This window comes from Rissa tridactyla, chromosome 3, assembly GCF_028500815.1.
Source record: "Rissa tridactyla isolate bRisTri1 chromosome 3, bRisTri1.patW.cur.20221130, whole genome shotgun sequence".
NCBI lineage: Eukaryota > Metazoa > Chordata > Aves > Charadriiformes > Laridae > Rissa > Rissa tridactyla.
Genome location: NC_071468.1, coordinates 43,580,756 through 43,594,619, shown reverse-complemented (window position 1 = coordinate 43,594,619; position 13,864 = coordinate 43,580,756). Strand labels below are relative to the sequence as shown.

The 13,864-nt window shown below is 34.8% G+C and overlaps 1 protein-coding gene across 4 annotated transcripts in view; it reads left to right on the top strand.

Moving 5' to 3' along the window:
- RYR2 (ryanodine receptor 2) overlaps positions 1–13,864 on the top strand; it is a 427,534-nt gene that overhangs the window by 335,504 nt on the left and 78,166 nt on the right. For 3 of the 4 annotated variants that reach the window (XM_054193732.1, XM_054193731.1, XM_054193730.1), the window contains exons 66-73: positions 251–332; positions 1,740–1,870; positions 3,607–3,927; positions 5,125–5,365; positions 5,775–5,862; positions 8,055–8,147; positions 8,472–8,642; positions 9,557–9,616. In XM_054193732.1, coding sequence (XP_054049707.1) covers positions 251–332; positions 1,740–1,870; positions 3,607–3,927; positions 5,125–5,365; positions 5,775–5,862; positions 8,055–8,147; positions 8,472–8,642; positions 9,557–9,616 — 1,187 coding nt within the window. Of the gene's footprint in view, positions 1–250; positions 333–1,739; positions 1,871–3,606; positions 3,928–5,124; positions 5,366–5,774; positions 5,863–8,054; positions 8,148–8,471; positions 8,643–9,556; positions 9,617–12,451; positions 12,824–13,864 lie in introns of all 4 variants that reach the window. The other variant, XM_054193733.1, reaches the window with a different exon arrangement.

Genomic DNA, 13,864 nt, shown 5'->3' with positions numbered 1-13,864 from the left:
TTAGTGCACTAGTGAAATATGATTATTGTCTTAGCTGGTAACTTGGTATTGGAGTAAATTGAAGTTTTGAGTAAAAACTATGGCACTCAGTGCTCAGAAGACTTTTTGTATTTAGAAAGTGATTTCTGTGGTTTGACTTCTATAGCTTAATATTATTAATTCAATTATTTTCAAAATAAATGTATTTTAAATCTACAGAAATGTATTGCAGAGAAAAATCTCTTTATACCTTTCATTTTCTTCTCTTTAGTGGAAGATGTTCAGGTCTCCTGTTACAGAATATTGTCCAGTTTATACGCTCTGGGAACCAGCAAGAGTATCTATGTAGAGCGGTAAGAAGAAAAAATATTCCTCTATTTTTAATATTTATATTTAGATTCATGAATATACAGTCCAGACATGAATATAAGAAGAGATTGTTGTTGGAAGTATATCTCAAGAGAAAAAAGGTACTAGTATTTTAAGTGGAATGAAGCTGCATTTATTATAATACACTTAAAATGTTCCATTATATGTTTGTCAAAATATATTTCTGGATTAAAACAAAAATTAAAAATAAAATTATCTGACTTTACAATAGGTATCACTTGATTTGAGGTTCAATTTGGGAATTGTAAAAATGTCATTCAGCTCCGCTATTGTTATAATTCTTCCTTATATGTTGTTTAACTGTGATGAATATTTCTTTCTCATTACCGTAATTTTAATTCAGTTTGTCGCACATACAGCGCTACTTCTTTTCTAGCTCAATTACCCAGGGAAATGAGGCTGTATAATTGGGTTTTTTTGTGCATCTGTGTATCTGCTAACCTCACTCCAAGTTACGTTTGGTATGTGTAAACCCTATTCGGCCAAAAATAGAGGTACCTAGATAATTCAGTTCTTAAAACTAGAAAGGCTAAACAGAACTCATACATCTCAGGTATTGGCAGCAGTAACCTAGGAAGTTCATGTATCTGTACAGTCTAGCAGTCTTTTTTGGAAGTTCGTGGGACTCCTGGATTTCTGTCACCTGTGTGGTTCAGCTTCAGCAGGATTTCTCATATATCTAAAATCTGCTCTGATCAACTGAATTGGAAATCAGAAAGAAGAGTTTTAAAGGTCCCCTGAAGGACCCAAGTGAAATGACAGGGGATCACTCACTTCTTCCTAGGCTTTTTACAATTTTGACACACTTCAAGAATTTTTATTATCAAATAAATGTTGTCATATATTTGAAGAAGCAATGTTTTTGTGCAAAACTTTCAGAGTTATTAATCAGTAGAAGCAATTTTCCCCTCTCTAAAAAACTTGACTTTCATGCTAGACCAATGATTGATTATTACTGTTTCTCAGGAAAAGGAAATTATATCACTCAAATAAAATGATAGTTGTAGTTGGTGTTTTGGTCTATTCAGTGGCTCTTTCTTACTATTTGAGATTATAAAGTCAGTAAAGATGTGAGGAAAGTAGTAGAATGGAAGGTATTGTTATGATGACTTTGGGTTTTCCCTGCATTTGCTCTTAGCAAAGTAGGCCACCTTTGACGCTTTGTCTTAACAGTTCATTCATAAGTTAGCAGAGAGTTGCTGGACTTCAATTTCTCTTACCTGTTCTTGTGTTGTTGATACTAATAATTAGGGGTTTATCTCTTTGAGATGACCTCATCTTAAAATAAAAATAAGGCTGGTATACAACTACCCTGAGGTGTAGTCAGTCATCAAAGATGTGTGTACTTAATGATGTTTGTTCATTCACAGGCAACGATCAGCATTAGGGGAGTGCTTGGCCGCTTTCTCAGGTGCCTTTCCAGTGGCTTTTTTGGAAACTCATTTGAACAAACATAATATCTACTCCATTTACAATACCAAGAACGCGAGAGACAGAGCAGGTATTTCCAGAAACTCCCATGATGGTTATGAAAACACAATTTCACTATAAATGCTGCCTGCCTTAATATATGTATTTCTGTATGCATTTTATAGTGCAAAAATTTTCTTGTAATCTCTTGACTCTATTCCTTTCCTAAATCAATGGGCTGGTAAGACCGATTATTTTACATTTCTAAAGATAACAATGTTTTCATTTTGAGATACCATTCTTAAAGTACCACTTTGGAATAAATTCATTGAAGAGGCTTTACATAATTTTAGTATCTCAGATATTATGTCTTTGGTGATAAAATTACATATTCTAAGAAGCAACTTTAGTTCTTTAGTTTTCATATACAATATGGGTTCCTAAAACAAGCATTCTTGAAATTGCAGCAGAATAGCTTTGCCTGTATTAAGTACATAATATACCCTTAGAAAGTAAATACACTGCAGAGTAGTATGTAAATGGTTTTTAATTTGTTTGCACTACAAGACAGTACAGATACTTTCCATCCAGTAACATTATGGATGTTTATTTTGCATATACCTTTTTGTTCCATTCTGAAACATGGTTGTTGAGTAAGGTCATACGCACTGCTTGTTCCTACAGCAAATAGAAGTTCCAGTAGAACTGTACAAACTCTTCATATATGCTGAGTGTGAATTATATCACACATATGTATAGATGACAGTGTAAAAGATGCCAGTTTATAATGGCATTCATTTTATAACTTCACCTTTGTTTTTAAAAAAGGGTGTATACTAGATTTATTCTTCAAAGAGCTTTAGTATCTTATCTTGAAAATATCAACAGCCATGCTTACTTACCATATATATTCTAGCTATTTTAATACATGTAGGAAGATAATCAGCTAGATTTTTATCGATTTTTAACAGAAATTTGAATTAATTTTAAAAAATTGCATTAAGCTTTAAGGAGACTCTGCGATGGCTGTGTAAAATGTATTTGGGTCTAAATAGCAGAAGAGACTGATTTTGGAAAAAGAGTAACCTTAGGCTATGTCGGTACAAACATTTGGATTCACAAATTTCAGGCTAAATTTTCACTATATAGATATCTGTGTATCTCATTGTACGTGTATGTCAGGATGTTAGACGTTCAAGAACTAATATTTGTGCCTACAGATACTTATTTGTAGATGAAACTGTCTCCAAAAATGAAGGCAACTGCAGTGCCTTTTCAGAGGAAGGAATTGATAATTCAAATAACTTGAAAAGTAAACATTTACAACCAGAAATTCACCTCCAGCAGTCAGTTTCTCAGAATCTGCTCTATTCATTATGCCAGGCGATGATTTTTTATTTTTTTTTCTTCTAGTAACATTCCAGGTCTCATTTGATGTGTTGTGGAGAGATACTTCATTATATCCATTTGTTTCTTCAGCTGCAAGGCTTATGTTAGAAGAAATATGGAAATTTAAGTTTTATTTTGAATATAACAAACTGCATCTGATTTCTCTGAATTAATTCTGTAATAATTACACTGTTGAAGCTTTCATATAGGAATTATTTCTATTGTAGAAGGTTTTATTATTGAGACTTATATGTAAATGGTTTATTGCTCAATGGTATGAAAGTACCTGCTTTTTATTGTTGTGTTTGGTTTTTTTTTCCATGGACCAGAAGGGCATAAATGTAAATAAAAACCAAAAGTTGTACAGAATAGCAGATTTGTTTTCCCTCTATGACTTAGTTTATTGATTTTTTTGATTTTTATTTGTTTTTTCAATAGTTCTCAATTTGCCTACCAGTGTAGAAGAGGTTTGCCCAAATATTCCTTCCTTAGTGAAGCTAATGGAAGAAATTGTGGAACTGGCAGAATCTGGTATTCGTTACACACAAATGCCACATATCATGGAAGTAATACTGCCTATGCTGTGTAGTTACATGTCACACTGGTGGGAGCATGGGCCAGAAAACAACCCTGACAAGGCTGAAATGTGTTGCACAGCCTTGACATCAGAGCACATGAACACTCTGTTGGGTAACATATTGAAAATCATCTATAACAACCTTGGTATTGATGAAGGAGCCTGGATGAAGAGATTAGCAGGTAAGACGTAAAAATAAATAAATAAACAAGGAAGCGTGTGTGTATATTCAGAGTGTGTATATATATACATATATATATACACACACGCGCGCGCTCCGCATTACTTTGTATTTACCCTGTCAAAGCTGCAGCAGAACAACACTCATACTATTATGTTTTTAAACAATAACAGATCTTCATGAACCAGAAATAATAAGTATAAAGAAAGAGCAGCGTAAACAGTATGTTTTAGTCTCCTAAAAAATAATATAAGTAGTACATTAGACCCTTTCTTTTTCCCCAGAATATGCACATAGGCATTTTGCAGTATATTGAATTAAAGGGCTATAGTTAGTTAGACCATTTTTATTTTCTGTTACAATCTGTAAGGAAAAGTCACTTCAGTGTTGTGAATTCAATTTTTCAATTAGGCTTTCTTATGACTTTTCAGTACTTATTGTAGTAGTAATTTCGTTCACGGTAGCAGTCTGGATTCCTAGTCTTTGGAGGTTAGTAATGTAATGCACTCTAAGGATAAGTGGTAACTGCCTAAAATTCTTTGTAATCTAATGGATATGTTACAAATTTTGCACTGATGGGCCCAGATGAAGTGCTAATTTACATATTCATTTTTATGAGTAGATTTGCAAAAAGCTTGTGCTAACAAGCCTCAAATGGCTGGTGGATGGATGGTGGAATCAGTTTCATCTCTCTCTACACGCAGCCTTCCAGTGTCCTAATGTGCATAAGAAATAAAGGCAGGCTGTTTCAATAGGTTTGCACATAACTAGAGCTTGCTTTCCAGTTCTGTTTTGCTCAAGCTAAAAAGAAAGGTTCAAAAGAGGAGCCAGGGGCTGAGAAAACTGTGCTCTATGTAGCTATCCACCCATACATATCATTAAACAACTTCTACATTACTCAATAAAAATGGCAAATAACAATATGTTGACAGGATGCCAATAAAGAGGAATTTAAAGTTTTATGATCTTGCAAGCTTAGTCTGTGAAGTTGTAATTTCTGCCCTCATAGTGACAATGTGAATTGACCACGTGAAATCCTGACCACATTTAATTCTTGGCAAAACTTCTGCTGATTTCAATGGGGGCAGGATTTTACTCTGTAGCCTGAAAATAGGATCCAAGAAAGAGGGGAAAGGTAAAAGGTTTTATTTATATTTTGTGGCCAGGTATATATTAAAATATTCATTGCCTTAAATAGTGTTTTCCCAGCCCATCATAAGCAAAGCGAAGCCACAGCTCTTAAAGACACACTTCCTGCCACTGATGGATAAGCTAAAGAAAAAAGCAGCAGTGGTTGTATCGGATGAAGAACATCTAAGAGCAGAAGGCAGAGGTGACATGTCGGAGGCTGAACTGCTCATCCTAGATGAGTTCACCACTTTGGCACGGGACCTCTATGCCTTCTACCCTTTGTTGATTAGATTTGTGGACTATAACAGGTATGTGGAGAGGAATAGGTCAATGAGTCTCGTAAAACCTTCCTGTTTATTGATACCGTCTCTTATCCCTTGATGCCTAGCTCTGACTTAAAGTAGCTTTTATTCAGCCTGCCAAACTTGAATTTGCTCAAGCTGATGCTTTATGACTTTTAGGAGGAGCTGGGGTCTTTTTCAGAAGAAAAGCAAAAAAGAGTTGCAATCCAAATTTGTTGCATTAGACCTAGGACTAACGTAAAAGGATTTTAAGGGTTTTGAAATAGGACATCAAAAACCCACTGCTACCAAAAAGGACTAAAAGCATGCAGGCTTAGTTTTGTTGGCTTGTATCCTTGTAAAATGTTGAAAACTGATTTCAAAGGATAAAGCCAGTGAGAATCATCTGCATTTCCACCCTTTTACCAAATTTTAGGGCAAAGTGGCTGAAAGAGCCCAACCCTGAAGCAGAAGAATTGTTCCGCATGGTGGCTGAGGTCTTCATTTACTGGTCAAAGTCTCATGTAAGTAATTCCTAGGTAAATACTTGTTTTAATTAGGTTTCTTAGTAGGCAAATCAATTACTTAGTGATTATATTTGGGAAAACACATTTAATGACAGAAGTGAAACTGCAAATGGGAAGGTATTTATGTCTTTCAGTTTTCTGACACTTATGAAATGCCTGGTTAGCTAGGGGAGTTGTTTGGTCTTTTATAGCATAATAATACTGATTGTAGATATTTTTCATATAAATTCTGGTTGGTTTGTTGTTTTGGGGGGGTTTTGGGGTGTTTTTTAATATATATTAAGCTCATTGAGATCTGTGTCCTTAGCATTTATTTTTTTTTTTCAATCAGTTATTTTCACCCCCAAAGCCTTTTTATAACCAGGATGTATGGCTACTAAATTAGTACTAATTGTCTCATTAAAGTCCATTTTCCTAAATTGTATGGTCTGTCTGCTTGAGCCTCTAGGCAGAGTTACAATTAAACATGTGGATAGGTCCTCAGCAGGACTAGTGGAACAAGGGTTTCCTGCAGGAAATGTGCAGCTCTACAGTTGTTTAATTTGTGTTGCAGTATAGATTTGTATTTCTTTAATCGTAGAATCATAGAATACCAGCTTGGAAGGGAGATCAAGTGTCATGAAGTCCAACCTTTCTTGGCAAAAGCATGGTCTAAACAAGATGTCTCAGCATGCTCTCCAACTGAATCTTAGAAGTGTCCAATGTTGGGGAATCCACCTTCCCCGGGGAGATTATTCCAATAGCTGATTGTTCTCACTGTGAACATTTTTTTTCTCTTGTTTCCAATCAGAATCTCCCCAGGAGTAACTTGTACCCATTATCCCTCATCTTTTACACGTGACTCCTTGTAAAAGAGGAGTTTCTGTCTTCTTTGTAGCCACCCAACACTGGAACACTGTGATAAGATCTCCCCTAAGTCTTCTTTTCTCAAGGCTGAATGAACCCAGTTCTCTCAGCCTTTCCTCATATGGCATGCTTCCCAGACCTTTTATCATCTTTCTGTCCCTTTTTTGGACCCTCTCCAGCCCGTCCACATCTTTTTTGCATAGTGGGGACCAAAACTGAACACAGTATTACAGATGTTGCCTGACAAGCGCTGAGTAGAGTGGAATAATGACTTCTTTATCTCTGCTGGTGAAGCCCTTGTTCATGCAACCCAGCATCCTGTTGGCTTTCTTAATAAAAGTTAAAGGTATATAATTCAATTATTAAGCCTAGCTCTGTATCTGGCTTAAATGAAAGACAGTCAGTAAGTGTTGTAAGAGCAAGGTTCTAAGTAGCAAATCTATCTTACAAGTAATTATCTGAATAAGTTTTTTTTTTCCTAGATGATAGCGTTTAATATTTCATAAATTTTACCAGTGAAAGATTTCTTCTTAATTCCACTTCTACAAAATTTGCCCTTGGTTCTCAAGTCTAATTCCTCTGGTGTTCATATGCAAGAACTAAGGGGTCTGCATTAAGATCTAATCGGGCACCATCACTGATGGTGCTTAAATGAAAATAAAACATGATTCATGTAAATACTGGAACAAAAAGAAGAAAAACTAGAAGAGACTAAATATGTTCAGGCATTGGATCTCTGTATGGACTGTTGTCTATATTAAATTTCTTTTCTGCCATAACTTCAATTCTTTCAAGTTTGGGAAACAAGATGCCTTATTATTTGTGTACTTGTGCTTGAATTTGACTGTAATTTTTATTATAAACATCGCTGTGCACAGAAACTCGTTCCACAGTCCATAGATACTGAATTATCAAACTGCTTGTATTCATGAATTCAATCTTTTATTTAAAGTTTCTTATGTATCTAAATATAGTGGGAGTTATAATGGGGAAAAAATTGAATGGATGATTTACTATTAAGGGAAAACCCAGACAATATTTTTATATTGAATTAGAGGAGGACTGAGATTTTTATCATAGCTGTTTCATAGCCAGAGAAATATTTCTTTCTCTCTAACAGAGGAAAAAAAAAAATCCCAAACACACAACCCCCATAGCTATGCCATGTAAATAAAGCTGGAATTCAAGACCATTACTGATCACCCATTAATTTTTCCTGTCCGTGTCTTATCTTGGGGATTTTACAAATTTCCAGTTAATTTATATTTTTAGTAAAGGGTTTTTTAGGTAGATTTCTCATATATCATAAGTGCTTTTAACTGAGATCTTCTATGTATTTCCAGAATTTCAAAAGGGAAGAGCAGAACTTTGTGGTACAAAATGAAATCAACAACATGTCTTTCCTTATCAGTGACACCAAATCTAAGATGTCCAAGGTAGTGTAAAGATTTTTGTATTTTTTTCTTTGCAGAGGGGAAGGAGACAGGAAGACTTCAGAGGAGGACTTTTTTTTTTTTCTTTTAAACAATATCTGTTGAAAACACTGGGTTGAGAATCAAAAGGTAGTTGTTTGAGAAACACAGTGAACTTTCAAGATATTGGCACAAAATATTGGCGGTGATATAGTGGCAGTTCCATTGGATAGGAATGCAGCTGTATAGGTAGTAAGGACATTGTCAAACCAGAGACAAGTACAAAGTTGCTGGTGCAATTCTTTGATTTAATATTGGGGTGTTTTTCATCGTTGCTTTTTGCTGCAGGCAGCAGTTTCTGACCAGGAGAGGAAGAAGATGAAGCGAAAAGGTGACCGGTACTCTATGCAGACCTCTCTCATTGTGGCAGCACTGAAGAGATTACTTCCCATTGGCCTAAATATTTGTGCTCCTGGAGACCAAGAGCTAATTGCACTGGCCAAAAATCGATTCAGCATGGTAGGTGCTCTTTTTGCACTTCTAAAAGGTAGAAATATTTTACTGATGAATTTCTTTGAATTTTTTTCCACCTCATATTCATTCTTACAGCACGACAGAAATATTCAACACCATAATTTTCTTATATAAAGACACAGTGGGTGACTATGGTAGATAGGAATCTAAATATTCTAATTTTCAGTGTGTAAAGCATTTCATATTGGACATACTTATTTTCTAAATGATCAGTTATACTTTATGAAGTTTGAATTTGGAAATTTAAATAAGAACTTTTTCCTGACTTCTATGTCCAATATCATAACTAATTCCTTTTGATCACTGTCATGTGAATGCAAGAATTTCTGTAGGGATAAACTGTTTTAAAAGTGATTCTTTTGGGAGTAAACTCACAGTTCAATAATGTGATTGTAATTTGGAATATAGTCCTTTCTCAAGCTATGATACTTTATACATGCTGGCAGGTTATATGACCTTCGGACAGCTGAACTGAACTTTTATACAGCATAAAAGATATTCAAAAGAAAGAAATAAAATCAGAGAAGACCGTGTTGTCTGTTATATTGTCAGGATAAGAAAAAAAAAATATGCGTTCATGGTATTGGTTTCATTTGGTCAAACTTTGATTAAAGTACATATATATGTATATACTAGTAATTTTAATTCATACTTGCATTTAGTGTGTTACTGTAGACAAATATGGATGGTGCCATCCAGAACTTGTTCCTGTGAGCTTGCCTATGACTAGCTCTGGCCTGATAGAAAAAGACATATTTCCACTGAGATTTTCCTCAGTCTTCCACATTGTCAGTTTTATTCATCATCTGAACTAAGCCCAAGGTTGACATTTATATGAACAATATCTTCTCTTAATTACCTTCTATTCCTAATTTATATGATTTGCAATTTGTTGACAGAAAGATACCGAAGATGAAGTACGAGATACCATCCGCAGTAATCTTCATCTCCAGGGCAAGGTAATCTATATGCAGTTTTTAAACATAGCATGATTGCATGATTTTTCTTCCTTTAAATTCATTTGTTGGTGTCATATAATGACAACCTGCCTTGGTTTGTTAGAATAACTTGTCCCTTTTTCTCTTCTGTCAAGTAACTTGTTCATGTCAATTGTTAAATGTTAGGTTTTTAATGTGTTTATATATGCGTTATATACAATAACATGTGTCCCTTCAAATCCCTGCCTGTCCCCACCATTAATATGAAACTGGAGGTGGAAGCAAGGTCTATCAATGTTTAAACTCTACCTTCTATTATTTGGGATAGAATCTGCAAAATGCTCAAAGTTACTTTATATCAGTTTGAAGTGTAAAGGAAAAGGAAGCTGCCACTTTGGCATGCTCTGTGAAGTGAAAAATCTCAATTTTGTTCAGTCTTGTTCCTGTTTTTCAGGCCAGGGAAAAAAGTATTTTGTAAAAGGTGTACATTTTTGTTATCGAATTACGATTAGTGCCAGGTGAATAGCTCTAGGGGAAAAAGTCCGGAACTGGCCCAGTGTAGTTGAACTGTTTTATTAATGCTTCAAATAATGGTAAAGAAGCCATAATATGGAAGTGTAATAAAATGATGTAAGTTTCTTCTCTATTGAAGGAAGGTGGAATCAGACCTATGGATGGTGCTTTATTTAGAATTGCCCTTTACCTCCTCCCCCACCCCAGGTTTATTCACCTCAAGGAAAAAACGAACCAGTATTTCCTGTGCTCATTAAATGAGAATAAACATGCAAGTTGTAAGTCTGGTTTTTCTGAAAGGGTATTTAAGAATCATCTAGAAGTCTAGATTCCACTGCAATTCAGTGCATGGCAATAAATGTTATTTTTTTTTTTAAAATGACTTGGTAATGGGATGGTTCTTCCTGAATGATATCTGAAGATTAATTTTCTCCCTTCTTATGTTTTCTGTATATCACTGCAATGTCAAGCAAGATTGTGTGGAGGCTGGGGTTTCTGGGAGCTTACAAGGAGATTTATTTTTTTTGCATCATTTTGCAAAGATAACAATTAGCATTTTTCATAAAATGTTACAAATAAAAGCCCAATAGCTTTAAATTGTAGGGATTGCAGATAGAAAAGTTTACCACTGAAAACAAAAGATTTTGTTAAACCCTAAAAAAAGCTTAAAATACTTATGCCTATATAGTCAATACTGTTTTATACTGAGAAGCAGAAGAAACCACGCAGGTAAAGTACAAGGAAGAAAACAGCATTTATGAAGATCTTCATGAGCAACAGTACTTAAGCAATGTGCATGCCATGAATATACAAACCTTAAATGAGTTGTGATTTTGACTGTCAACTTCAGTAATGTTTTCTTAATGATGAAGATAGGTATTTCTATTCTGACACTTTTAGTATGTGTATATTGTCATTGTGTGAGCCATGCAGTTTTAAGTCTTGCCTGGCATTTCATGCTGCTCATCACTTGCCCTCCTGTTTTAAATACTTCATCTTTGGTTTCTATATTGTTTCTTTAGGGTTACATTCTGCATACTGCTAGGAAGAGATTTCTGTCTGTTACTGCTTTGTTGCCTTGGAGTAATGATATTTCGTAATACTTTGATCTGTGCTTTCTCTTCAGAAACTTCCTTTGCTTCAATTAAAAGTTTGCTGCTGTTCAGCAACATATCACCTCCTCTGTTTATAACACATAAGAATAAAAGTACCTTCAAATTTCTTACATTGATGAAATTTCACAGTGCCTTGATAGTTAAGAAGGAAGTAATCTTAGCTAATCCGAAGTACACATTGACAAATTTTCCAGTTGCAAACTTTTCAGCAGTGACTTTGGATTTTCCTAATTGTAAAAGGAATTCCCAGTGGAAGATGGCATTCTGAAAGGGAACCGCATAAGGCATAGATAGCAAAGCTCAATAACTATTATAGCTACCTTCCTTTTATAGCTATCCACATAGTGCTTTACTAGCTTTGAAGAGCTCTGGTTTTTACCTCTATGTGAAAAGTAGTCACTCAACTACAGACAAAATACAGCATTTCTAGGACTTCAAAACTTCAATTTATTATTGTATTTATCATCTTTATTATGATTTGTTATCTATTGCTAAGTAGTTTATTCTCAGTGCCTTGAAATGTATCTTTTCATGAATCATTTAGCACTGACACGTTTCAGAGTTCACATTAAACCTAAGTGTATAACTTAACTGTTTAAAAGTATAATGTAAAAAGTTAAATTCAGTAGTTATCTACAAAGTATAATATAATTTATTCTGTAATTCTCTGACATCATTAGTCTTCAGTCACTTTCCTGACTGAATGAAGTACACGTTTGATACAGTCAAATATGTTAAGAAAAATGATGCCATTGTGCTATATGCATACACTACCCTTTTTGTCTGATTCAGTCAGACATAAAAGGAACATAGGCCAAATGGTCTTTCTTATAAATTTAAATTTTTGTTTGAAGTTATGAATTAATATGTAACTTAGTATAAATGGTGTTTGTGTAAGGTGGCTTTCCAAACAGAGGAAAAATACCACTTCTTGGAAAGGCTGGTTTTCTTCCAACCATAGCAATGTTCTTTCTTCAAATAAATGGTGTTTTCTGTTAACTACTACTGCTACTCACAGACACCATGTTCTGTCATTTATGTTAGAGCTAAAAATGTAATTTATCTTGATTTCTCTTTAGAAAACTGCACTGTTTGAGAATCATCCTTCTGAATCTTTAGCTATTAATGTTGTGGTGTCTATTTCATGCATTTGTCTACCTTTGTCTACATTTGTCTTCACCCTGTTTCTGTCTTTCCTTTCCTTGCATGCCTGCATGCTGTTACTCAGTACCGAGCCTTTTATTTCAAGAAATTGATGACGAAACTTGCATTCATTTTGACATGGATGAAGCTCAAGTCACCAAAATCTTCTTCCAGCCATGCTAATTCACACCTTGAAATGTCAACTACTCATACCCTTAGAAAACTACCTATACAAAAAAGCTGTACCTTGATAGGATGTGAGGAGTCCTCAGATCAAAAGACATCAGCTGTGATTAAAAAGTCTTTTGTGGACTATCCATTCATGATGATCCGGTCAAATGCTCACACAAAGACTGTGGATGTGACAGTTGTTAAGAAATGGAAAAGCCGAAATGTGGAAGAAATGCCTGTCAGTTCTGGCTTTCTAGGTTGTAATAAGCTATTATTGAGCGACTGTGTAAGTTTATAGTCATTCCTGGAACTTCAGTAAATGGTGTATCGTAAGATGTTTTGTGGAGGTGAATTAGCATTATTGTCTCAGGTACAAATTGAAATCCGGATCCACAAAGATGTTTTAGAAAAGTAAGTGTTGAGTTTTAGCCCTATTTGAATCTGTAGGGTTTAGTCTCCTAAATGCTCTAGGAATCCAGGCCAGTGGGACTTAAACCTAAATTGCACAATCAGGAATGATCACTGGCCCCAGCTCTCAGTAAAATGGGTTACCCTTTGCATTTTTCTTCAGCGTCATTGGCACAAAAATATGGTTGCAAAGTGTGTTGCATCAATGTTGATTAGCAGAGGCATTAGGGAGACAAAATGAACCAAAAAAGAGATTGGTAATGGTAAAATAGAGAATCACCGACCACTGAAATTGAAAAAATGAAATGTAAAGACAAAAATAAGAAAAAACATTTTGCTGCATGCAGTGTTTTATAATTTGTAGGCTAATAAGCAAATGCATCTTGAATTCATTTTTCATAAACTAACTTTTCATTTTTTAAGCTAGTAATCAGTAAAATAAGGTTTTTCTAACAATAGAAAAAACTAAAATGAAAAAACTTATATATATATAAGACTAATACGTCTAATTTCCATGACTGAAAACTAAGGAATTCCAATTAGCAGAGCAATAATTTCAGTGTTGTTTGGTTTAATAACTGGAAAGTCAGTGTACAAATTTATGCCTGTCCACCTCATAGTCATTACTTTTTCTCAAATAATATGTTCATTGCTGGTGCCAGTGCTATTTGTTGACCCACAGTCACTTGCTCTTTGTATGATTATTAGACTTTTAGTCCTCTGGAAGCTCTCAAGAAACACTGCACAAAACAGTCTTTAGATTTGATCTCCCAGTCAATGTAGTGGATGCTGTATGGGCTAGCCATGTAAAGGTGTGGGTTAGCCATATAAAGGGCTTCTGTTGTCCTTTGAAACAGTTTCTGTACTAATTAAGCTGTTGGACGGTGCGTTTGTAAGATTTTGCCTTGGTGACGTGAAA